This window comes from Solea solea, chromosome 13 (genome assembly GCF_958295425.1).
Source record: "Solea solea chromosome 13, fSolSol10.1, whole genome shotgun sequence".
Taxonomy (NCBI): domain Eukaryota; kingdom Metazoa; phylum Chordata; class Actinopteri; order Pleuronectiformes; family Soleidae; genus Solea; species Solea solea.
In genome coordinates this window covers 7,925,243-7,951,375 of record NC_081146.1, presented here as the reverse complement: position 1 = coordinate 7,951,375, position 26,133 = coordinate 7,925,243, and the positions used below count along the sequence as shown (strand labels likewise).

General features: G+C 40.3%; 2 protein-coding genes and 1 long non-coding RNA gene across 3 annotated transcripts in view; 1 reads left to right on the top strand and 2 right to left on the bottom strand.

The window, feature by feature from the left end:
- Nucleotides 1-8,301: 8,301 nt before the first annotated feature.
- Nucleotides 8,302-9,229, top strand: LOC131471555 (uncharacterized). The gene is made up of 3 exons (XR_009242001.1): nt 8,302-8,442; nt 8,778-8,899; nt 8,994-9,229. It is a non-coding gene; the product is annotated as an uncharacterized LOC131471555 (long non-coding RNA).
- A 4,601-nt stretch (nt 9,230-13,830) lies between these two features.
- LOC131471624 (protein S100-G-like) lies at nt 13,831-15,078 on the bottom strand. The gene is made up of 3 exons (XM_058648262.1): nt 14,962-15,078; nt 14,247-14,386; nt 13,831-14,142 (listed from the first exon to the last, which is right to left on the bottom strand). The coding sequence occupies exons 1-3, from the start codon at nt 15,059-15,061 to the stop codon at nt 14,029-14,031; spliced, it is 354 nt and encodes a 117-aa protein (XP_058504245.1). The 5' UTR covers nt 15,062-15,078; the 3' UTR covers nt 13,831-14,028.
- A 1,437-nt stretch (nt 15,079-16,515) lies between these two features.
- dnah5 (dynein, axonemal, heavy chain 5) overlaps nt 16,516-26,133 on the bottom strand; it is a 55,034-nt gene continuing 45,416 nt past the window's right edge. The window contains exons 82-88 of the mRNA XM_058648438.1: nt 21,570-21,775; nt 21,254-21,457; nt 20,242-20,457; nt 19,013-19,225; nt 18,662-18,814; nt 17,678-17,909; nt 16,516-17,172 (exon numbers count right to left, since the gene is read on the bottom strand). Coding sequence (XP_058504421.1) covers nt 17,021-17,172; nt 17,678-17,909; nt 18,662-18,814; nt 19,013-19,225; nt 20,242-20,457; nt 21,254-21,457; nt 21,570-21,775 — 1,376 coding nt within the window. The 3' untranslated portion in view covers nt 16,516-17,020. The remainder of the gene's footprint in view (nt 17,173-17,677; nt 17,910-18,661; nt 18,815-19,012; nt 19,226-20,241; nt 20,458-21,253; nt 21,458-21,569; nt 21,776-26,133) is intronic.

Below are 26,133 nucleotides of genomic sequence, written 5' to 3'. Positions count from 1 at the left end.
AACTTGTTTTTCCATTCTTGGAGAGAGACAACTTTTCTTTACAGTTTTTCTAAATCTCTATGGCTCATTTGTCAAAACAAAATGTAACAGAACTGCGAGGGTGAACTGTCACGACACAAGAGCCTGACTTATTAATGTTATTTTAAGGAAAAGCATTTCCAGGTGTAGTCAGGTATGTGTGTCATGGTTGGCCGTCACATGTGGTCAATGATTCTGACAGAAAATGTTTCAAAGTCATTTAAAAATGTGCATCCTGGGAGCTGCAGTTCAAATATAACAGGCCTGATCCTTGTTGTTGAACCAGCAGACTTGTTACGTTTGTTTTAAATAAACCGTTGAAATGGTTTGTTTTACTTGTTTACGTAAAATTATTGGGAAACTGGAAAAAGGGAGTCCTATTTGTGATCAGGTTTTCCCCTCGGCCTGGTCCTAACCGAAACATTTAGCAAAAGAAAAATGTGAAAGTGAAAACTTGCCTTCCACTCACCAACATAGGAGACAAACCGAGAGGCCTGAAGACAACACACAGTTCAAATCAGTACAGACGTGAAAAAGAGGAAAAAATATATATATACAGTATACAACAAATACTATACTTTACTGTGGCTGTGGATTAAAAGCTTAGTGGTCACTTTGTGGGGTTAAAAAAGACTTATTGCACTTGGAATGAAGGACGTTATCTTTATATACATGTTTAGTTGTCAGGGGAAGTCTGCAGCGCCTTCCAGAGCTCAGAGGCTGAACCTGACTGAGGAGGGGAGGAGAGCTCTCTGCCAGGATACTCCTCACTCTTTCCTCCGCTCTTTCTGTACAGTGGTGAGTCATTTGGGGTTTATCATGTATTTTTGGTTGCTGTTAATCCTCTCTCATTGTAGAAAGCTTGTTTTTAGTCTTGTTGTTGAGGAAAGTGGAAAGTTAGAAGACTTTCAACAAGTTATTTGGACACCAGTTCTAAGATGTTCTCACACCAAGGCCCCTGAGCTTTCTCAGTAGATGTAGGTGCTGAGAGCATTTTTTAATCCCAGATGCCTGTGAATAAATGTGTTGTGCCGTTGTAGATTCACTGTGATCTTTAAGTTGTAATGCACATGTGTAAATGGTAAAGTTAAGCATAACATTCAGATTTTTCATGTGAAAAGATTCATTAAATGTAAAAACAAAGGGAAAACATTGGAGTTCTTGTTATTTAAAGGTTATTATTACTTTACTCGTATGGCCCACTTGAGATCAGACAGCTCTGTATATGGCCCCTGACTTACAATGAGTTTGACACCCCTGACCTAATGTATCCTGTAGGTTACATTCACTTGTTTGTGACTCTTTAGCTTCTGCAAGTGAACTGAAATGGATCCAGAAACCTGGTCAGAGTCCCAGTATATTTCATCTTTCACATGTAGAGTCTGACGTCTGTAACTTTTTGAGTCTTGCAAACTGTCCTAAATATCCTAGGTCATATTTTCTTTGTACTTTGATCCACAGATTTTTGTTTCTTAATTGTCCCACCTGTAGGAGCCATACATGTAAGTTTTGCTTAAGAGTAAAGAATCTGAATCCAGATATTAATATTGTGTATGAGGTTAAGGTGGCCACACAGGTGGTGTAGTGGTTAGCACTCTTGCCTTTGCAGCAAGAAGACCCGGGTTCGTGTTTGCATGTTTTCCCCGCGTGTGCGTGGGTTTTCTCCACGTTCTCCAGCTTCCTCCGACAGTCCAATAAAACCTGCAATATGGAGATTATGTAAATTGTATACTCTAAATTGACCATTGGTGTCAAAGCGATAGAAAATGGATAATAATAATAATCAGAAACAGAAAAAAAAACACATGAAAACCTAGATTTGAAACATTAGTTAAGTAATTACTTTTGAAGCATTTTAGGTGTATATTCCAATATTATGATTTTTTTTTTTTACACCATTGCAATAACCCTAAAAAATGTCATTTATTTCTGTCTTTTTCACAATATTGACTGTTGACTGGTACAAAAAAATCTTTTTTCTTCTTCTGACTGAATGCTATTGTCTCACTGAACATTTTAGAGAAAGATTTTATCGGCAAATACAGTATGACATAATAGAATGAATACTATGCCACAAAATCCTGATAACAAACGAACAAAAACACAATGAAATCTGGAATACGTGATTAAAAACAATAATAAAAAATACATATCTTCATTTCTGTAGTTATATACAGTATATATATTGTATATATATATATATATACATATAACATGTTACAAACAAATATGGAATATGAAGTGGACTATTTTAAATCCTCCTGTTTGGAGGGTTATGGTGGTCAGACTTACCACTGCACAGACACACAAACTCCCCTGCAGTGAAACTGTAACTCATACCCTCCCCAAGCGAGAGCAGAACACTGCACTTTTTTTGTAATGATCAGCACATGATCCTCCGTCTCTGTTTTCTTTTCCATCCCCTGCAAGGAGAATCTGATAGTTTTCAATAAGTGGAAGTAATATGGTCTATGTAAAGAGAAGCTCGCCCTAAACAGTTTGAATGGAGCTGAGAACGGGACTTGGCAGGAGGCGAGAGAGGGGAGAGGAGAAAAATGCTGCCTTTCAGCAGCTTTGGAACAGAGAAATGGAAAATGGTGGAGTTATATAACAGCATAGCGGGATGAATGGGAACAACTTACGTCAGATCTGAGCTGTTTACACACAGTCGAGACACTCACAAGCCTCAGCAGACTCAGCTGCTGCTGGTTTTAACTGAACTGAAGTGGACCTTTTACAGTCGCTTCATCAGTCTCACGTCCACGTCACAAACAAAGTTACACATTCATTTAAAAAGTTCATTTTCTTTTATGCCAAATTGTGTATTCATAACTTCCTCTGTGTTTACAGATGGCAAGACTTCCTTTCTTTGGTAATCATTAAAGATATTTCATATGTCTTTACATTTAGAACTGTTTACAGACATTAAAGAGACAAAAGGTTACAATTCACAACATTCATGCCATTCCAACCCTAAACCTATACATTTACTCTGGTTTACTGCAGTTTAATAACACACACACACTACGATTCTACATCAATAAATACAATGCTATTTTTACAGTATTCGATGGCACATCTGTTAGTGAGTCTGGATAGGGTGGAGCTTGGTTCATTACCCAGGCATGAATCACTTCTGATGAGTGAATGTGTGTGTGTTTCTGTGCCACATGAGAACTACTCTTCAAGAGGAAGCTTTCACCCCCGAGTCTGACAACAGTGTCTTGGAACAGGCTGGCGACACAGAAGTGATCTCTCTTCACCTGGTGAGCAGGAACTCTAAGGTGAGCACTGAAGGACAGCCTGCGGAGGGGAGGAAATCTTGTTCTGGGAAAGAAAATAGAAGCTTTTAAGCCAGACTGACAGAATGTCTATAAACTGTAAACACCGTTATTTTTCCTGCTATTTTTTTAAAACGTAACTCCTTGACGTATGTAACCTCAAATGTTTGACAACCGACTTTGTGCTGCTTTGGATGTGCTGTCTTTTATCTATGCTTATGATGTACTTTATGTTGCTCGTGTAGAGAGATTTGACACAGTTGTTTGCAGTCTGTGTATTCTGCCCTGCTTCTCTGTGGAATCCATCAGTAAAACAAATAACGATTGTTTGTCTCCAGCTGCAGCTATGGCTCGTCTGGAACAGGTTATTACAAACATTGTAGATATTTTCCTGGAGTATGCCGATGATGAAGGCAGGAAACGTCAATTAAACAAAGAAGAGCTAAAGAAAGTGCTGGAGCAAGAAATACAAAGCCCTGAATTGAAAGTAAGACACTCAGGATAAAGTTGTATGGAAACAAAGAAACGCTCCTCATTCCCTCTTCATTGGTGTGCTTCTGTGTATTTCATAATCCTAATTTAACTGTAAGATTATTTGTTCCAGGGAAACATCAATGCAGATGACATAGAAGAAGCCATGACATTGCTGGATAAAAACCATGACGGGGAGATCAACTTCCGAGAGTTTTGTCGGTGTGTGTCTGAACTGGCCAAATGTTACTACAACAAGAAGACAGGCAGGGGAGGCAAGAAGAACAAGGGCAGTGAACAAGGTGGTGCAAAGAGTGAAGATTAAATCCAGACCCTTCAAATGTTTGCTGTTAACAATAACTTATACACATAGTGTTGGTTGCATATTATTTACAAATCTTTTTTGTGTTTGAAACATGCATGCACGTTTCATAGTCTTTGTCTCTCATTAAGCTACTTTTCAGTCACATTTCCATTTCAAGACAAGTCATAATAAAAAAAAACTAAAAAAACATGACTGCTCAAGTATCTGGTGTCATTGCTGTGGAAGGAAATGTGCATGGACTCATGAATCATTCAGCAGACATCACTCACTGTGTTCTCCAGTGCACATGGCACCATCAGTGCTCCGTTTAAGGAAACGTCCGCTCAGTAACTCTTCAATCTGACGTCCAGGGTAAAAGTTTAACTCTGTGATGAGTGATGTGACCATTATTCCTTCTCCAATGATATGAAATCCTCACTGTTATTTCATGTTCAGGTCAGTCAAACAGCCAATGTTTAAAATGTTTTTCGCAGCAGGAAAACATTTTTGAATTTGAGGTCTATAGGTTCTAATCTCACCACTCACCACAGATTATATTACATGAGATATGAGGAGGGATGCTAACAGAGCCTACAGATGGATGCTGTGGTGGCTGTGAGGCTGAAGAACGGGCAGTGACTGCAGTGTGACGGCTGGTCCAAGACCCAGTCTGTCCAGAAGGAATCACCTCTTTCACGATGGATGTTTTTCCTGCCTCACTCTGTAACTTTGTCTGATGAAATGTGGCAGAAATGTAAAGAAATAAGAGCAGTGGTCTCCAAGTTACGGCCCGGGGCCACATGTGGCCCTCCAATCGATTTCATGTGGCCCTCCAAACAATATCAAGTTGTAAATTAGTTTAAATTAATAGATACATTTTGCATCATAAATATTTTGTTTTTTTATTGTGAATATTGTTCCATATTAAAACAAGCACTTCTAATTTGAAATGATCCAATCCAACTTTATTTGTAAAGCACTTTAAAACAAACACAGTGGACCAAAGTGCTGTACAGAATAATGGATAAAAGAGAGAAGAAGTAAAAGACAGAAAAGCTCACACGAGGCAATAGAGTACATACAAAAAAAGGAATCAATGCGGCATATTGATATGTCATTTTGAGCTCATATCGTCCACCGCTGGGCTTTTTTTTTTACTTGACTGGCCCCCGACTGACCAGACGAGACAGTCAGTGACCCACAGGTCATTTGAGTTTGAGACCCCTGAATAAGAGTCTTTAAAAAGTTCATTCCAAATAGTTGTAATGCTGCGGCCCCTTTAAGAGCCAGGGGAGAGAGAGCGAGCAGCGATGTGTAAGTGTGTGTGTGTGTGTGTGTGTGTGGGTGTGGTTGTATGTGGTACTGGCAGAATGTAAACACTGACTTCAGGTTGTGAAAGGACCCATTTTAATGCATGAATAATCTTACGTACAGATCACATCACCAATGTTGACACATTGGTGATGAGTGAAAACCAGATTAAGTTAAACTCAAGTTGTTGATTTACACTTCAAAATCTTTCTATCTTCTATTTTATTGCAATTTAAGAAGCAGTCTCATGCCATCTTTATGAGCCACATTAAGTCTCTGTGTGTTACTTTTTGGCATTTTTACAGCCCAGTTAAGACCACGCCCACTCAGGTGTGTCTTATGGCTATAAGAGTTGTGCTTTTGTGTCTCTTTCATTAGGCTTTCCTTAGACAGAAGATGTGATCACTTTCTTTTTTAGCAAAGACGACATTATGGTATTTCTCTTAATGAAATCTCATTCCATAGTGAACTAAACTTAACTGACAAAAGAGAAAGGAACTTGATTCGAGGGATTACAATTACATCCACTGTCGAGTATTGACAGCATTTATTACTCAGATTATTGTTTCAGCTAGTGTGATGCTACAAAAGGTAATAATGCATACAGTATAAAATCAGTCACAGATTTTATAATCTGTGTCTCTAACCACTGCCGGTCCCTCACTCTGATCGTCCGATCATTCCTGCACACAGTCGCAGGTCAGGTTGTGACTTGCAGCTGTGTTTTAACTCGCCACAGTTGCAACAATTTTAAAACAGGTTGTTAGGCTTTAGCTTCTTGTACTTCTTTAATGACTAAGTCCATCATTTATGATGCACTGCAAAGAGTCCAATTTCAAAGTTTGTCTGTTTTAAACGGCTGTAATGCAAATAGACAGTGACAGTGGCTGTTGCTGGTCTTTGAAACAGCGGAAGCTCATTTCACGCCCAGTTATTTCAGGTATTTATACATAAATTCTGCTCAGTTCCCCTGAAAGTGACAATTCTGACGCATTTATCCAATCACCATCTCGCTCACCACAGTGAAAACTGCTTTTAAGCAAACTTTTACTTATGACTTATAAATACAAAAGTACATATTTGAACATTTCTTTTAGAGGAAGTAGAGCTTCCTTTGCTGTCACCTCTGGTCTGTGTGTCATGTGCAAACATGGAAACATTGTGTTGTGCTCTGAAGGTCTCATATTTATTTACCTGTGTCCACTGGTAAGTCATTGTAAACCAAGCTGTGTGGGAGTTTTTGTTTTTGCCTTTCACCCTTTCACGCCCATTCACTCACACATAGAGAATCTGTGTGCAGCACTTTTTCTGTCACACAACTTTCATACCCATTCACACGTTGCCGGCACAGCCATCAGGAGCAACTTAACCCTCTAACACCTAAGCCTCAAAATGTCCATCTGGACTTGTTGGCTTATTTTAACCATAAAAGCACCAACACTTCTTTGCATAAATATGTTATAAGAAACACCTTAAATGGTGCAGCTGCAGCCAGGCTTGATCAGTCCCCGATTACACCATATATCGCCCCTCTTGATCCACAGCCACCTTGAGTCTTTCTCTGCTGCCTCACTGATGTTTTTGGTGGCTTTCCTGATGCTAAGGAGCCTGAATGTCCGGTGCAGACTCTGCCGTGGAACTCCCCTGCAGCCAACCTCCAAACATTCAACCTGCAGGTCTCTACCAGCTCAAGATACTTTGCCTTCATCCGCTTGTACGCCACCTCAATCCGGTCTTCCCAGGGGACCGTTAGTTCCACCAGCACCACTTGCTTTGCACTCATTAAGTTGGTTAAGACCAAGTCTGACCTGAGTGTTGTGCTCGTGATGTGCTCTGGGAACTTCAACTGCCTCCCAGGATCCACCTTCAGCTGCCAGTCACACACTGATGACAACAGCCCAGTAAACCTCTGGCAATTTAAGCAAGTCATGTTCTATTGTGAACTCAATAAATCTGCACAATAGAGCATGACTTGCTTAAATTGCCCACACACACACGCACACACCACAAGTATTTGTCAACAAAGTAAACTGGTCCCACAGAGACTGGTGAAGCCGGTTTACAGGGAGGAGGTGAGATGTCGGTTCTGTTATCAGATTGGCACATTGGCAACAGCACAACACAACACATCAAACACTGCAGAGTCACTGCAACAAAGCCAAGGAGACTGAACTTAGTGTCATATGAGGTGACGTCTCACTTCATATGTACCTCCACCACGGAACCAGAGATGATGACTAGAAAATGTCATCTACTTCCCTCCCCAACAGAACCAACATCACCACCACCTACTTTATAATGAATGTTTATACAGGCAGCCCATGGCCAAGGGGAAAGGAATTGGGCTTGTAACCAGAGGGTCGTCGGTTCAGAGCAAGGCATCCAATCCCCCATTGCTCCCCGGGCTCAGATAATTCTACCAGTATCTCTCATAGTGGCAAACCTCTACATGGAGAGAGATGGAGAGCAGAGCTTTGGCCTCCTTCACAGGATCTACACCTATAGCCAGTGAGTTATGTGGACAACACCGGGGTCAAGATCACAGCACAGGAGCTGGAACCTCATACAACGTGTCAACGATCCAAGTCCGGGGCCTTTCTGTAGGAACAAACATGCTGATTCATGTAAAATCAAAGGGAAGGGAGCTTAAACCAACCACTGAGATCACTTCTACTGGCTTATTCTTTGCATGCACTTTGTCACATTTTCTCCACAATAAGCTTATCCACAAATCATCCACCTGTATAAAAAAAAAAACACGCTTGATTGCATGAACACACCACAAGTATTGTCAACAGAGTAAACCTTTTGACTTACCCCGGTCATGTGGCAAAGCCAGTCCCACAGAGAGAGAGGTGAAGCTGGTTTACAGGGAGTGGGTGAGATTTCTATGACATTAATCATCACATTGTCCGCTGCATGTGTTGATGTTCGTGTGTGGGACATTGCGTGTGTCTGCTCCTATAAATTAAGGACCTTTCTTCATCTGCCTCAATCTGGGACCAAGCTGGTGACACAGACGTGATCTCTCTCCTCTTGCTGAACATAAACTCTAAGGTGAGTAGCTACTGATGGAAAGTAATTAGTCTTACTAGGGTATTCTTGGGATCAGCTCATAAGCAAAACTGTAGATTATTGTTTTTATATTATGTGCTATTGCAGTTACAAGTGACTTTCAGCGTTTGTCATCCTTCTCTATATGCTTACATTTCCACCTCTGATACTTTAATCCTGCCACCTTTAAATCTAACTGAGCAACATCAAACGTCAAATTAATAAATGCATTGTCTGACCCTAACCCTGTCGTTTATTTTAACTTATATGTGTTTAAAATACAGTAACTCCCGCATCTCTTTTTATGACATGAAGCTATCATTGATCTTTTACTCCAGCTGCAGCTATGGCTCTGGAAGCGGCCATTTGCCAAATCGTGGGAATATTTGAGAAACATCAATGTGATGGAAAGGTGTGCAAAGAAAAACTCATGTCGGAGATGAGTGAAGAATTCAGAAAAGTAAGAGTAATTACTCATTTAGACAAGCATTTATAACCCATTCATATGTTTCTTATTTACCGTTCACATGGACATTAATCCCTGTGTTCCCTAGGCAAAGTCATGTTCTTGCTCGGAAGAGGAGAAGAAACAAGAATCTGTTAATTTCGAGGAGTTTATGGGGTGTGTGGCTAAAATGGCCAAACATATGAAAGAAAACAAAGGATGTAAAAAGTAACACAAACGTCTGATACGACACAGAATGTGACTTTTACTGTCTCTGTACACTGTGATGCAACATGCTGTCCTTTCAGCTCTGAATAAGAAAGAATAAAACAGTTCACCATGATACTTAATGTGTTGTGGGCTTCTTTATTGAGGAAAGAATCACTGTGTTGTGGCTTGTGCTGTTTCCGGTCGGGGTCCCTCCGAGTTCTCCCTCCCACATGTCCAAAAACATGCAGAGGTCAATGGGACATAATTATTGAATTGACCTTAGGTGTGAGTGTGTGAATGAATGGTCGTCAGATTAATAAAACAATGACTTTTGCTAAAGTTCTCAGTTTTATCCAATAAACAAGATCAGTGTCTTTACAAATAAAGTTCACGTTGTAGTTTTACTAAATGTCCAAAAGAGGACGCCAAGTGCCTCCTTATAGTCTCAAGTCAGGAAGAGACAGACGGAGGGAAAGTGAGTCAGACATGGCAGCTAAAAATGAGCAGAGATCTGCATGTGCATCAGATAGTGAGACTGGAAATAAATAAAGGTTGTTTTGACTGTTTAAAATAAAGTGCTAAAGGGATAATTCCATTTTTGTCTGGGAGCTGGCAATTCCAAACCTGCTTATTATAATAAGAATAATACTAATAGTAATAATAATAATAATTAACTTTATTTGTATAGAACCTTTCATACAAGGATTGCAGCTCAAAGTGCTTCACAGTAAAAGGAAAATAGAATTTAAAAAGCAAATACAACAATAGAACACAACCCAGGGTGGAGTGCAAAGGACGAGGCTAAACCCTGTTTTAAATAAAACAAGGGTGGAGTTAGTTGACGGTTATATAAAGATAAGTGTCTTCTTTTAAAAGAAGATTAATATTATTATTATTATTATTATTATAGACTTTATAAGACTGTGTGTTAGCAACACTCGACTATTGTGAATTGTAATTATCACATGATGTTTCAAACATGCATGTTTGTCAGACACGTCCATCTTAGCATGTCATGGAAACGCCCTGACATGCTTGTCTGTCCTTTTCCCAGCTGTGTGGTGTTTTGGTTGTGGGGGGTTGGGCTTCTGGTGCTCTGTTTAAGCTTTCATCAAGCAGAAGTGGATTTTCTAGTTACACCAGGCTACAAATTATGGTTAGCACTAAAAGGTGTGTTCACATTCTCTCTTTGCAGGAGACTCACGACTGTGACATCAACTGTATCACACGTACACAGACAGTTTTTATGTCTGTCAAATTCTGTGGAATAAGAATAATAAGAATTCCAATGGTGGCCTATGGACATAACAGTCACCAATCAAAGAATGGAATCTGTGTCAGACCATCACTCCAATCATCAGACGGTGCTGCAAACAGCAGCCACAATTTAAAACTCTGACTTTAACAGCAATTTAAAGACAAGTTGTGGTTGTGAGTTTCTGTAGTCATGCATAAGGACGGAGGCTTTGGCTTCTTTTATCCTTCTGCAAAGATCCACTGCTCAAAGTGCAAACAGATAAAACAGACACGGTGTGCAAACATGGATGCCTTTACAGGTGTCATATTTCCTTGTGTCCAATGGTGACTCGTTGTAAACCAAGCTGTGTATTAACACAGAACCAGATTTGATCGTTCAGTTTCAATACTTTCAGCAAGACTTTTTTGTAAACTATGAAAGAAAACAACGGCACCATAACACGATGTGGAAGGGCCGTGAGCTTTTTCCTTTTTCCTATATGTTGACAAACACAAATTCAGTGGTAAAATCATATTCCACGTTTTTGAAACCGACAACTTGTGATAATCTTAAGCGATTAATACTCTGACAACAAACATCTGCATTTCAGCAGCAGAACGCTTGCAAACATCAGTCTACTGTTAACTTTAGACAATCTGACTGATAAGAGATTCTCATGATCATGATTAAGAACTCTATCGGCAAAATTCTTTGTTGGTGATCCAGGCCGATGAGTTGCGTAACATTCTCGGTAAAACAACCTCAGCCTGTGCCAAACATTCCTCGCTGTGAATCACGAGCCTCCTGAACCTCATCTGCCCTCCCTTCATTTGTTGTCTTCCTGAATGTAAGGACGCCTTCCTCTCACAACAGTGCCTGCCCCTTCATACGTGCTGATGTTACGGAAAAATTAAAAATGTCCCCACATTGTGGCAGTAAAATGTGTTACAGCGAAATAAACATTTGTAAATATGCATTTATATACAAGTCTGTATTATTATATAAGACTTTGGAGAAAACCAACCAAAAAACCTCCACATGTTCATGTTTATAGAGTCACAGCAGCAACGGCAGTTAAGATAAAGGTAATAAATAAGAAAAGTGCAATATAGAAAAATATATTATTCATAATAATATAGAAAGTTATTGACCTTGATGACACGCAAATGATCTCCCGAAACAAGTGTGACAACCTATCTATTCCACCAGGTTAGGACGAGGTCAGTGGTGAACAGTCTGTATTTGTGAAGCTCTTTCCAAGTCTTTTAGTTTCAAATCATCCGTTTTGCCATTCACCCATTCACACCCATTCACTCAAGCTATGATTCGATGCCTCCTCCCTACAAAAACATTTTGTAGGGACCCATTTTCCACATCAGGTTTCACATCTCATAACATTTAATGTGTGACAATTTTGAGGCATGAACTTGAAGAAAAAAAGGGAAAAGACAAAATGAGGGCGTGCTCAAGTCGATTAAAAAGGGCCGGCATCGTTCGCTTCCTCTCAGATTTTGCTCTTCAACCCTTTCCCGTCCACACCAGTGTCACATACAACTTAGGTAAGTGAAAAATATTTATTAAAATCCTCTGTTAAAAATACACACATGCTTAACAAATGTATTAGACCACCACCCAATGTACGGTTTATGCCACAGCTGCTCTAAATTAACAGCATTGGTAATTATCAATAATATTATCAATTTAATGTCAATCAGTTTGTAGAAGCTTGTTATTTTCAATGCCAAAATAGAATTACTTCGCCCCACGGAGTAGGAGAGAAGTACTGTTTTTGGTGGCTATGTCTGTCTGTGTGTCTGTCTGTCTCTTGCTTGCAATATAAGCGACAGAGGCTTGTTAGACTTTAAAAAAAAAAAAGAAAGAAAATCTAGTAAAACACTGTGAAAAGGGGGGTATTGCACCCCCGATTCACACACGGGATGGGACGCAACAAAGTGCAAAAAGCAGGACACAGCTTCGAGGGTTCAAGTGGAAAAAAATGGTGCTGGTTTATTGCCAAGTGCGCACTTGCACAAAAAATAATAACCAAAATAAAGAATAAAGAAAATACTTGGAAATCACAAAAATCAAACCAGCCCTTCATGGGCCCTTGGGAGAACTCACTCGGATAGGTAACACATCTCCAAGCACAATCATTATAATAGCCATAAAAAATAAAGTTAACACCATCATTTCCCCTCATAATACCTATAAATATCCATACATATTTACTCTTTAAATACATCACATCAGCAATAATAATGTGTTGCACGCATGAATCTGTTTCTGACTGTGGTTTGTGTATTTATTGTACGGCCTATGTGAGTATAGAACATGCCAATCAAATGAATGATGAGGGAACAGTTTCGATTCTAGTCAGTGTAAAAAATGTGACAAACAAAATTGGTGATGTGTTTTTTGTAGTCACGCCAAATATCAGCAATATTCGTTCTTGTACCATCTGATGGTCCCAAAGAAGTAGAGTCTGATAGCCAATGACTCCTGCAACAATGATCATAATCCTCAGTGGCATCCACCGTCTGCAAACATTACCACCACACTATACACATTACAGCTGGTGAATAAACTGCCTCCGTGTAATGAATGAACTTAAAAACAAAGCAAAAAAACTAAAACTGAATTGTGTGTTTACAAAATTGTAGAGAAAATGTGCTTAGTAAACCTTAAAAATTACTTAAAACTAACTCATGTTAAAAACAAAAATCCAAAACTATTACAACCTGTACCTGGACCTGTGACAAGCTGCATTTATGTTACTTGTTTTGGTTTCTTAAATACAGAAAATAAATAATAGATCATGAACGTGCCATGTGGAGTCTGTTTCTTGCATTGTCCAAAATTAAAAGACTCAAAGGTGACGACGTAGAAACAACAAAAGTATCCAGACAGCAGCAGGTGTGGTCATTATGTCGACCTACCGCATTTATTCAACCACAGCTGTTGTTTTGTTGCCGCTTCATTCATCTTCTTCATTTCTTCTCCTTTAAGAACTCACTCTTTAAATGGAGCAGGACATGTTTTTGAAAAGGATTAGAACACAGAGCATTTAGGCTGCTTTTTTTTTAATAACTGACTATATTAAAACATATATACAGAGGCTAAAAGAATGTGCATTATAGAGTGTCTTATACCATTTTTTCAGTACAACATATATCTGATGAATTTTTTGTTGTTGTCTATTTTTTTTTGGCACAGCAGCCCCCTCGACCCTCCTGTGGAGGATAAAGCAGTAGAAAATGGACGGATGGATGGATTTTAACACACCTGAGTAAAAACTACAAAATCATTTCTTACATTGATTTGAATTTGTGAAATCTGGAAAACAGTTCAAAGTTCACTTGAAAGTTCACAAATGAACAAAAATACAATAACAGTAATGACTTCAAAATATATGCGATATAAAATTAATGATAATTAATCATTAATTATTAACTATTTTTTGTATTCTATTCAAAAGCACAAGAAAAAAAAAACAAAGCACTGCTTATTTAATTCATTTATTCATGGCATGTGTCACTCACAGTCAAGGGAACACACTCAGTTTAGCACATTCCAAGTCTCATAAAGACACATACAGTACATTGACTTGAATACTGGTGCAAGTATACTCGGCTGTTTCCTTCAGAACAGATCACACAATAGAAAACTGTTCTGAAGTACTGTGTTGTTCAGTATTCACTCACAAGCCTATACCAAAGTCAATAAGAAAGATGACTGTTTCCCTGAAGTCCATAATGCCATCCATGTCAGTATCCAGCTCTTCGTAGAGTTGGTCTACTTTGAAAAATTTGGACTTAAAAAAAAGAAAAACAAGAGAAAAGGCATAAAAAATTGGTTAGACAATTGAATTTCAAAAGAGAGGCCTTTACAGCTCTGTGTTACTTCTTTTCTACTTACAACTCCCTCAGGAAGCTCTTCACGGAGCAGAACTGAGAGTTCTTTCTTGCTCAATGTGCTCTTGTCTTCATCTGTCGAAGCGTATTTATCAAAGGCTTCTTTGAGGTCTTTCAGTGCCTGCTCAAGCTTTGACATAGTGGCTGAAACAACACAATATAGTTGAGAGTGTATCTCCACTATCGATTCATTCATTCATTTAAATGACAGGGAGACTGCACACTTCACCTCATCACTCATGAATGGACTTGGAGACTTTTACACAACAGTTCACTGCAGAGTAAAAAGAGAATCTCTCTGCAGTAAAGACTAAGTGTGGTGTAACCAGAAAGACATTTCTTTCTTTAACTTTCACCACAGTATTATTATTATTACTTATTTTCCAATACTCACACTTTTCAATGTGTTTACATTGTGGTTTTAGGTCTTGTTCTTAGTGTAATCGTGTTGTTATGGTGAGTCAATTTTCCACCTCAGTGGACAATAAACAATTATTCTATTCTATTCTATTCTATAAGTACTTTTTAATGTAACATTAGCGAGTAAAAGCATTTTCATTGTCTCTTGTATATCTTCTAGAACAACATGTATATATATATATATATATATATAGATATATATATATATATATATTCATGCAGATCAATTAACAGCAAAAGCTGGTTTATAATGAAAAAGAGGGGATTTTACAAAAGGATTTGAAAACATATAAACTTACCAGAGTTGTACGACTGCTGGTGGAGCTCAAGAGGGTGGAAGTGAGGGAATTTGAGGGGAGACACTGATGCAGACCTTTTAAACAGTTCAGTTCCTCCCATATTTGTCCCCACTACTCTCTCTCTAAATTGTGACAGCTGGTCTTTCCTGCTTGCGTGCATGTCTGCAAGAAGTGGTGTGACAAGTTGCTACTGGTGAAATATGTGGTATTTGTTCAAAATGTTTAAAAACGTCTTATGTAAGAACCAAGAAGCTACATGCAAGGTATTGGTGGGAATGCTACCTGAGCTGCTTACTCAAGTTGCACATGCATGCACTTTTGTTTTGTAACATAACAGAGAAAACACTGAATCACGTTATGACACCATTGTTCTGTTAATTAGAATTTCCTACACAAGAAACCATTACTGCACTGTGTGGCTGCAGTTTGGTTATTAAATACTATTGTAACAGGGATTATTAGTTCCTGCTGCTGCAAGGCATACTAGTATAGGATTTGTACTGTTTGTTTGCTCTGTAATTCACACTAATCTTTTGTCATACTTTTGTTACGCAGCGCTTTTTCTGTCACACATCGACTCACAGCTGTCAGGGTTAAAGGCACAGTATGTAAAATTGACATTTACCGGTGAATTTGCATGTTGCAGCTGAAAATCCTTTCCTTATTGGAGAAACTATGTAGCCTTCAGTTAGCATCAAAACTCAAAAGATGTTTTGTTTGTCCACTGTGAGCTACTGTAAAAACATGGTGGTACAAATTGACTCTGCAGCAAGAACAAGGGCCTTTCTGCATGGAGTTTGCATGTTCTCCCCGCGTGTGTGTGGGTTTTCTCCGGGTTCTCCGGTCTCCTATGGGGATCAGGTAAATTGGACACTCTAAATTGACCATAGGTGTGAGAGTGGGTGGTTGTTTGTGTCTATATGTCCCTGTGATGGACTGGCGATCTGTCCAGAGTGTACCTCGCCTAGAGCCGGAACCAACATGTCATTGAGTTTTAATCAGTTTTGGCAGAGATTACATTTTGACCAGCGACTCTTTTCTGACAGTGTTTCTACTGTTTCTACTGTTTCTACACGCTACTCAGGGAAAGGGACTTCCTGCCTGTCTCTGATTGGCCAGTACTGGGGGGTTCGAGTTGTTTGGTGGCAAGAGACTCAGCCAATCACAGGCAGAGTAGGGCGCGCCTTAATTGAATAGAGGCACGGAAAACAGCTGGAACTCTTTTGACAGCCTCAACAATTGTTACCAAAGTACATATAGTGCATGTTGATAAAATGTAATGTTCTGGCCACTCACATGTATTGGTGTCCCACCTAATATTTAGTATAGTCTCTATTTTGCATTTAAAAGGACTTGTGTCGCAGTTTGGTTGGATAAACGAAAACTCACAGCTGCAGACCGAGATCAGAGTAAAAAATAATATCAAATGAATATTAACTCATAAACGTGAATACATTTAACTTTATTTTATTTGATAAATGAGAATATAAGAGTGTGGGTATGTATCATTGCAATGCAAAAGTGTAATAGTTTTAAATCAACTGGCTCTGACTGTATTTGAATATAGTCTTTTATTTTTTTCAAAAACATGCAGCGTTTAAGTGGATTGACTCCAGCTCCCCACGACGCTCATGTGCAGGATAAAGCAGCAGAGGATGAATGAAACGGCTGGAGCTTTTCTATCTGCTGCAGAACTGTGTAATTCAAAGTTTTGACAGTAAGGGGCGACATTGTCTATTGCAAAAAACCCAAAAAAACAAGGGATTGGTGATTATTATTTAGTCAACAACCGGTGAAAGACGTGTCAGCTGACGTGTCCGACCACAGACCACACCTTCTTGTGGTTTCTCTGAGTGAGGCTCTGTGGGGCTGTGACATACTGATCACATCAGTCGAACACAGCTCATACTGTAGTTCCGTTGTACTTTTTGTCCTTTTTTTTTTTTTTTTCTCAAGCAAAACAAATACAACTGATGTCGTCATTTAGAGCTTGAGGTTACAGCACTACATACAACTCCTTACGTCAGTCCCAGAGTAAAAATGAGTCCGTATGAAGAGGTCACTTGATGTCACAGAGGAGAGCCACGCCCCGGAGGATCCAGTGATCGGGAGATCGCAGAGTCTTCAGATCTACAGCCGCAATGTAATTCATGTCGGTTCTGGCGGGCTTCTTATAGACTGGACAGGAGTAGAGGCGTGGGTCCTTCACACCTGCAACATAGAAATGCATGACTGCTAGTTGCTGAGATCTACAAAACCGTTTTATTTAAAAAACTAATATACTTTTTTTTTGTTCTTCAGTATTCAGGCTCCTTCATGTTTAATTTGATCAATACATTTGCCATAGCTCTGCTTTCATTCAATCTGCGTTGACCAGCCCATAATGACTGTGTGAAAAATGAGATTGAACGAATTCCAAGGAACTCTCAAGAATAAAATAACAGGCAAAAAATCATTACACGACCACCACTATGTTTCTGTGTGTGTGTCAATGTCGTTTGATTTCCGTAAACCACTAAAAAAAGACTTTTGCTCTCTCAGCACCTTATTGTGTTTTCAGGGAGTTGCACTGAAAGCTGATTTGTTGAGCCTGTTAGCCACAACATAAAGGAGGAAAAAAGAAACAGCTTCATATAATAAACACAGGGATGAAAGTAATCTCTCTGCAGCAAGTCAACCACATGCTTGTGTTTTCAAAGACAATAAAAATTCTCACCATTGTTCTCAGCATACATCCTAATCACAGGCATCATCTCGAAGAGAACTTTGGGTTTGGATTCGATGAGTTTGCAGCTGCGACGGTCCCAGCCGGCTCCCTCCAGGTAAAGGCCATAGATGTATACTCCCTCTGTGGGAGGTTGGGTGATGTCGTCTTTCATCCACTTGGTCACCTCATTGCACAGCACCATGCGGTCCAGGGCCCAGCCCTTGTTGGCTCTCGTGATCTCCTACAAGAACAGCGACAAGTTTGGCTTGTCAAGGTTTTAGTCTTTGCATCGTAACCACTGTGAAACAATGGGCAAGTGTACATTAAAGCCAGATTCACTGCTCTGAATTTGCACTGCTCTGTTATAGCGTAAGGTCACACTTTCAAATGCAAACTAATTAAATGCTCGTTAAATACATTTGTCTTCTGTGAAGACACAAGTAAAAGCAGGATTTTTGCCTTTGAGTGAAAGTAGTGCCAGGCAGGAAAGCCCTGGTTGAGCAGAGAGTGTCCTGTAGTTGACTGTCTATGGAGAACAGGAGCGATCGGCTGAACACAATATCCATCCATCCAGCCAGTCCAACACAGGGACACACAGAGACAAACAACCGTTCACTCTCACTCTCACAGTCAATTTAGTGTGGCCAATTTACCTAAACAAACACATTGCATGAGTTTGGACTGTGGGAGGAAACCGGAGAACCTGGAGAAAACCCACGCACACACGGGGAGAACATGCAACCCAGGTCTTCTTGCTGCAAAGGCAAGAGCGCTAACCACTACACCAACCGTGTGGCCCCTGAACACAACATATCTCAGTAAATGGTATTGTCTAGACCCAGCATTTGAGAATCCCTGATCTAGGTCTTGCTTAAGTTCAGATTTACACCACATATGAAGTCCCAAGGCCACCAATCTTTATAGCTTGAGGGTTTTAATGCATGAAAAGTGTGTGCGGCTCTGCCTGTTTGTAACATGGCGGTGTGTGCGTACCTGCTTCATTGCTGTCAGGAAGCCCTGTGGGTTGAAGAAGCCTGTCATCCAGAAGCAGTTGGGACGTCCTTCGAAGATCCACGCGTGGAACTGCCGGTTCCGCTCAAGCAGCTCTGTGAACCAGAATCCCAGGGTGCTGGAGGCCCACGACGCCTGGAAAACAAAGACAGCAGACAAGACTTTTGTTCAATCATTGAAACACTAAAAAATAAAAAGTCATAATGCTCCCAAAAACAACTTGACAAAGGCAATGGTCATCAGTAACTTATTATTCATGATCTACAGATAAAATGGTGACTGTCCCCTGCATGAAGATTCTGAATTTGTCCTTTTTAATTCCAGACGACTGACCTTCTTCCAGCGTGCTGGAATGCGTGCGTCGTACATGCAGTCCAGGGCATCCCGCAGGTTCTCGCTCATGATGATGGTTCCGTCGATTGCCAGCTTGAGGTCTGTGAGGGTGTTTCGGACAAGAACTATGACCCTCTGCATCCGATCAATCTCCTGACGCAGGAAAATATTCATGGGCTGGAATGGACCCATCTTCAGGAGACGCTCTCTCACCTGGTTTCATTAAATCACATAGGATGATGGAATTTCAACACATAGATTTGTTAAAGAAACATGTTCACGCCTAGAATCACTTGCCATTGCATGTATACTTTCATCCTGCAGTACATATAACTTAACAAACCATTTCAATGCTTCTGTTGGAACAAGGTCTCCTTTTTTAAGAGACATAGCTCGCTATGTGAAAGAGCACATATCTATCTTCAAAATGAGCTATTGCTATGAGTGTAGAGCGAAAGATGTGGAAGCTACTAGAGAAGAAATTACAAAAAAAATGTGTTGGAAAACAAAGAAAAGTGTGCGTTCTCTAGAGCCATGGTTCCAAACCTGGCTTCATGGGGAACTTTGCCTGCTCTGAGGTTGTGAGGTTAAATATTATTGTTCATATTAAAGTTAGAAAATATAATCAGAACTTGGTATCACCCAAATTAAAAGCTATTTTTTGTTGGTCCACCTTCAAATTTAGTAAGCTATTTATTACCAACACCTCTGTGACATCTGAGAAATGTAAAAGTACCAAAGAATTACCTTGGTTTTGATTTCCTGGAAGCACAGGACACTTTTTATCCATAAACACTGTGAGAATAGCAACACAATCCAGCACTGCTCTTTGTTTTTGCATATAAAAAACATTTGTAATTATTCACTTTATTCCTTTTGGTGTGGACAGGGGTTCAGGTTGGGGGAAATGTTGGGAACCAGTGAATCTTACACAAAAAAGATTTTGTATAAACCATAACAGCTGTCAAAAATCAGAGTTAGTCCATTTACGTATGTCTTATGACCCATTCATGTAAACATACTGTATGTCCACACAGTGGGGCTTCAAAGAGTAGTGGGTTTTATTATTTTTAACAGTCACTTTATATTCATTAACATTGGACTATTATTATTCTTTTGCAGTTTATGATTTTACAATCACAAATTTATAACCACTCCCCTCTCACTGTGACATTGAACCCATTTTGCATGGCACACGTGGTGAGTTTCACACACACACACACACTTACTTCAAAAGGTACATAATCTGGAGGCAGTTTATCCAGCATGTCATCAGCCAGCATGGACACCACAGCCTCTCTGGTCTCCCCTCCACCCGAGGCGCTGTCTTTAGGCTGAATACTGAGGATGGTATCCAGGACGTCCTTCGCCAGTTTACTCTGGTAAGTTATGTCTGCATTCGGGTGGAGGCCAAACACCTCGGGAGTGTCATAGGCCGGCAGACCCTGACAAAAGCACAGACACGGTCACTGAATCCGACATGGGTTGTTTGGCTTGTAAAATGTGTTGATGAAGTATTTTTCTCTCTATACTGTCCCTATGTTTTTCCTCTATGTCCTGGAAAAGATATATATATATATATATATATATATATATATATATAAACATATATATATATATATATGTCACAGACATTTTTCCTTTGCACAAATACACAGAAAGGTCTCAAGACAGCAGAGGAGATCGTTTTAAAGGCATCTCTAACCACAATAGTGTATGTTTATACATAAACAGTGAATTCTGATACTTAATTTAGTACTTAAATTAGTCCATTTACTTGCAAATCTAAGTGCAATAAAATGAGGGCAATGTGCAATTTACCTCAAACTCTTCTGTGAACAACACAATAACCACTTTGTCACACACTTTACATTTTGCTCCTTAAATCACTTTGTATGGTAACGTACAGTATGGTCCCCACGCCCTGCTTTGGCTTCCTACACCACACATTTTATATTTTAAGTAGTCTGTCTGCAAGCTTTTGCTGTTTGCTTTTTATTTGGTGATATTGCTGTAGTTGTCTTGTTAGTGTATATACTCTGATTTGGTTATATTCCATCAACCTGCCTGTAGGGACTACAGATGTAAAATTGCCAATGGTTATAATCTGGCATATTTATTCATTTATTTGTCCCTGCTCAAATAAACAATCATGCAAATGTCTTAAACCATGCTGTATGACTTGTAGTAGCCAGATGACAGCATGAACCGTCAACCCTTGTCCTCCCGAGGTGGACTCACCTTAACATATGTCAGATACTCGTCGACACTGGAGCATTTTGGGATACTGTAGCCACTGTAGAAGTTGAAGGCAGGAGTAAACATGTTGTCATTGAACCACACTTTGGCAAAGGTGTTGAGGAGGCGCTTGTCAAAGTCGTCAGTCACACGGCCGCCGTACTGAATCTCTCCGATCATGTATTGCACCGTGTTCCAAGATACACCCTGAAATGAGAGATAATGGGTGTGAGAGTCCGTGGTTCTGCGCTATTTCAGCTGCATCTCACCGGTAGCTGGTTTAAAAAAAAAAAAGAGTAAGTGTAGTCACTTCTTGCACCTTTTTAATGTCAACATCATCGAGGTGGTTCTGCACAAACTGGACACTGGCATTGAAGTCAGCCTGGTTGAACTCATAGGGGATGTTCCAACCCAGAGAGCCATACTTTCTCCTCTCTTGAACTATGCTGTGGAGAAACGCAACTGCGTAGAGCATCGGCTTCCACTGCACCATGTTGCTGACATCCAACAGGTCCTGGTTTATTCCTAAAGATGAAATACATGTGTGGGCATTATGCACTGTTTGACATTTAGACTTTTGATCGAAATCTGTACAAAGGTATAAAAAACATGAAGATCAGATACCAGTGCATATTGTCTAGTCAAGGATGAACAAAAATAAGCTTTAGGTTGGTGACTCTTGATCCGACTGTGCAAAATGTGGTTTTACATATTCTAAATATAGCTTTTCTTTATGTGTACACACATTATTGTAGAGGAAATATTGCCAAGTTCAAGGATTGCTATAGAGATTGCATTTTTAGTGATCTACATAACTACCTTCCTTTCAGCCTAACCCTAACTTCTTTAAATTCATGCTAACAGTAAAGCAACTGTTTTGGGAGAATGTGGGAAAATAGCACAGCTAAAAAAAACTGCATCTCTTGTAATTTGTCTGATGAAGAAATGTAGCCAACAAACAAGAGCTAATGATGAACCATCACATTTAACTGAAGACTGCTTCAAGAACCAAACACAGACTTCCCGTTGGCTGCCGCATGGAGTAGACGCAACGCGCGAGCGCTCCCGTTTACTCTGCATTTTTCTCACTTATTCGCTCCGTTATTTTGCAAATGTACAATTTATATTGAGCTATTACCTTACATACATTTTGTTTAACATACACCTGCTTCGAAATGACTTCACATCGCGGCAAGTCGGGGAAAAGAGACGACCAAGCCTTGACCATGGAGGCTATTTCGGAGCTACTTGAGCAGCACAGGCAGTCGCTAGCCGACGACTTTAAAACATCTTTTAACCAGCTGGAAAATAAGTTTGACGAGGTTCGCTCCACAGTTGACGAGCATGGGCAGCGCCTTTCGTCGTTAGAGCTCGCTGCGGATGACCTGAGTCAGCGTGTCGGTGAGCTGGAAAGTGTCTGCGCTAACCTACAGGAAAGCAACTCCAAGCTAACGGCTAAAGTTATCGACTTAGAGGGTCGCAGCAGAAGACAAAACATTCGCATCTTGGGTCTAGCGGAGTCTATTGAAGGTGGGAAACCTACAGCCTTTTTTTCTGATTTGCTGTGCGAGGTTTTTGGAAAGGAGACGCTTCCATCTCAGCCCGAGATTGACAGGGCTCATCGCTCGCTAGCAGCAAAACCAGCCCCCGGTCAGAGACCGCGTCCTGTCATTCTCCGTCTGCACCGCTATCAGATCAAGGACCTTCTGGTCCGCGAGGCCCGCCGTAGAGGGAAGCTGGAGTACCGCGGCCAGCAAATCCGAGTTGTCGAAGACTACAGCCCTGACGTTCAAAGCCAGCGTGCCGAGTACAGAGCAGTCATGGCAGATCTCTACAACCGAGGGCTCAAACCATCTCTCCTCTATCCCGCACGGCTCCGCATCACACTTCCAAGCGGAGACAAGAAGTGGCTCCGCTCGACTGATGAGGCGCGGAAATACATCGATGGCCTGCCTCCATCTGTTCCACCGTAAATGACTGCTTGACGACTATGCCTGGCTGTTTGCAACCGCTAACATGCTATCTTTATTCTGGTCATTACCATATACGATTTCGGTGATCAGACCACAGCTGGTGTGGAGCAGCTTTCTTAATCATTAGTATTACACTCACCCTAGCTGTAAGTATGTGAGTATATCACCCAACGTTGAACTTAGTTTACTGCTACATGCCAGTGAGTACAACCTGCCAGAGTCTGTTAATTCGTTGAAGCAGCATGTTTATTTATTTTTGTTCTGCTATATAACTTTATATGTATATGCATATATATATTTGTTATTATGTTTGTACTCGTGGAATAGTTCAAATGTGGTCTTAGGAGTGTTGAGTGCATTCTAACACTTCAATAAGGAGCTGAAGATATGGGGGGTAACTGACAAGAAGTTCGTTTTTGAGGGTAAATAATGATTGCTTTGAAGAGCTTGCTGCTATGTTCTTGGGCAGCTGTCTTGTTGTGGGGTGGGTGGTTGAGGGGTTTCTTTTCCTATGCCAGTACTGGTTTATTATCCTACATAAGCTATGTACAGCTCATTCCTGGTTTATTATGTCCTTTATTCGCCTGGAGTTTTGATTTCTTCTGTGTTTATCCTTCTGCGGTTTCAGTTGTAGACAGTGGATAGGTCATTAAAATTTGTTAGCTGGAATGTAAAGGGTTTGAACCATCCTGTTAAAAGGAGGAGAGTATTTTCGCATATAAAACAATTTAAACCGGCATTTATTTTTTTGCAAGAGACACACATTCGTGGTTCTGATAACTCTCGCCTGATGTCACGGTGGGCGGGGCAGCACTTCCATTCCTCATTCCAGGCAAAGGCCAGGGGGGTTTCAATCCTTGTTGATCAAAGTATCCCGTTTGTGCATCACAATGTTGTATCAGATACAAACGGTCGTTTTATCATCGTCTCAGGGAAATTATACAATACAATGATGGTGCTGGCCAATGTCTATGCTCCAAATGCGGACGATGTGGGTTTTTTTGAACGCTTTTTTAATTCTCTCCCGGATTTGAGCTCATACTCTCTTATACTTGGTGGGGATTTCAATTGTTGGTTAGATCCCGTGCTGGACCGGTCTTCGCCCAATCCTGTCTCAATTGGTGGGTCTGCCTTATTCATTCAATCCTTTTTATCCAATTTCGGTGTCTCTGATGTGTGGCGTTCCCTCCATCCGAATAAGAGAGAGTACTCTTTCTTCTCGCACGTTCACCATACCTTCACTAGGATTGACTACTTTTTCATTGATAATGCACTGATACCTTTGGCGCGTTCTTGTACTTATCAGGGCATAGTGATATCAGATCATGCTCCTGTTGTGTTAGCTTTGGCACTGCCTGACCTTCCTCAAGTTAAAAAACACTGGCGCTTTAATTCGACTCTCCTGTCGGACAATGATTTTGTAAACTCCATGAAAGAACATATATCCTTCTTCTTTCAGACAAATACCTCCCCGGATATATCCAGTCTAGTAGTTTGGGATGCTTTTAAGGCATACCTTAGGGGGCAAATTATTTCCTACACCGCAAATATGAAAAAAAAGGCCCACCGTGAACGATTAAAATTAGCCGATCAAATTAAGGACTTAGATAATCAATATGCTCAAGTTAAAGACCCTAACCTATATAAAACGCGTGTGGAGCTTCAAACCAAATTTGATTTGGCCTCTACTTATCTGGTTGAACGCCAACTCTCGAGGAGTAAGAGTTTGTTCTATATTCATGGTGAAAAATCTGCGAAATTGTTAGCTAATCAGCTGAGAGGACTCAAAGCAAAGGGTCATATCACAAATATTAAAATGGAGGATGGTAAGGCTACTTCGGATCATGTAGAAATTAATAAAACATTCAGGAGTTACTACTCGCAGCTCTATACCTCTGACTTTTTGAATAATGCTGTATTAATGGATAATTTTCTGAATCGACTAAACGTTCCCACGCTCTCCCCCAACAGTAAGATGAGATTAGATGAACCCATAACGACAGAGGAGATAGATGCTGCCATTTCCTCACTGCAGTCAGGAAAATCCCCGGGACCTGACGGGTTTCCCACAGAATTCTTTAAGACATTTTCCTCACTACTTTCGTCGCAGCTAAGCATAGTGCTGTCTGACTCATTCAAGCGAAGTAAGCTTCCGGCATCATTTTGTGAAGCATGTATCACCCTTATTGCAAAGAAAGGCAAGGATCCGACAGAGTGCTCTTCATATAGACCGATCTCTTTATTAAATGTTGATGTTAAGATTCTGGCTAAAGTTTTGGCCCGAAGGTTGGAGAACATTTTACCCTCCGTCATATCTGAAGACCAAACTGGCTTTGTCAAGCATCGTTACTCTTATTTCAACATACGTCGGTTATTTGACATTTTATATCTCCCTTCCGGTGATACTCCTGAGTGTGTTCTTTCTTTAGACGCGGAGAAAGCGTTTGACCGGATAGAGTGGGTATATTTATTTGAGACCTTAAGGAAATTTGGCTTTGGTCCGAATTTTATCACCTGGATAAAATTACTGTACTCAAACCCCACTGCTTCTGTCCTTACCAACTCTCAGCTGTCACAACCATTTAACCTCTATCGGGGAACCCGACAAGGGTGTCCTCTAAGCCCCCTGTTATTTGACCTGGCCATAGAGCCATTGGCGATAGCAATCCGCAGTTGTGAGAATATCTCTGGTATATGGAGGAATGGAGTGGAACATAAAGTGGCCCTATATGCAGACGACTTGTTAAGTTTTATCTCACGTCCAGATATCTCTCTGCCTGCCATGTTATCCCTATTGAATGATTTTAGCCAGTTTTCAGGATACAAATTAAATCTTAATAAATCTGAACTTTTCCCTGTCAGTGAGGGGACACCGGCATCAGACTACTCCAACCTCCCTTTTAGGATTGT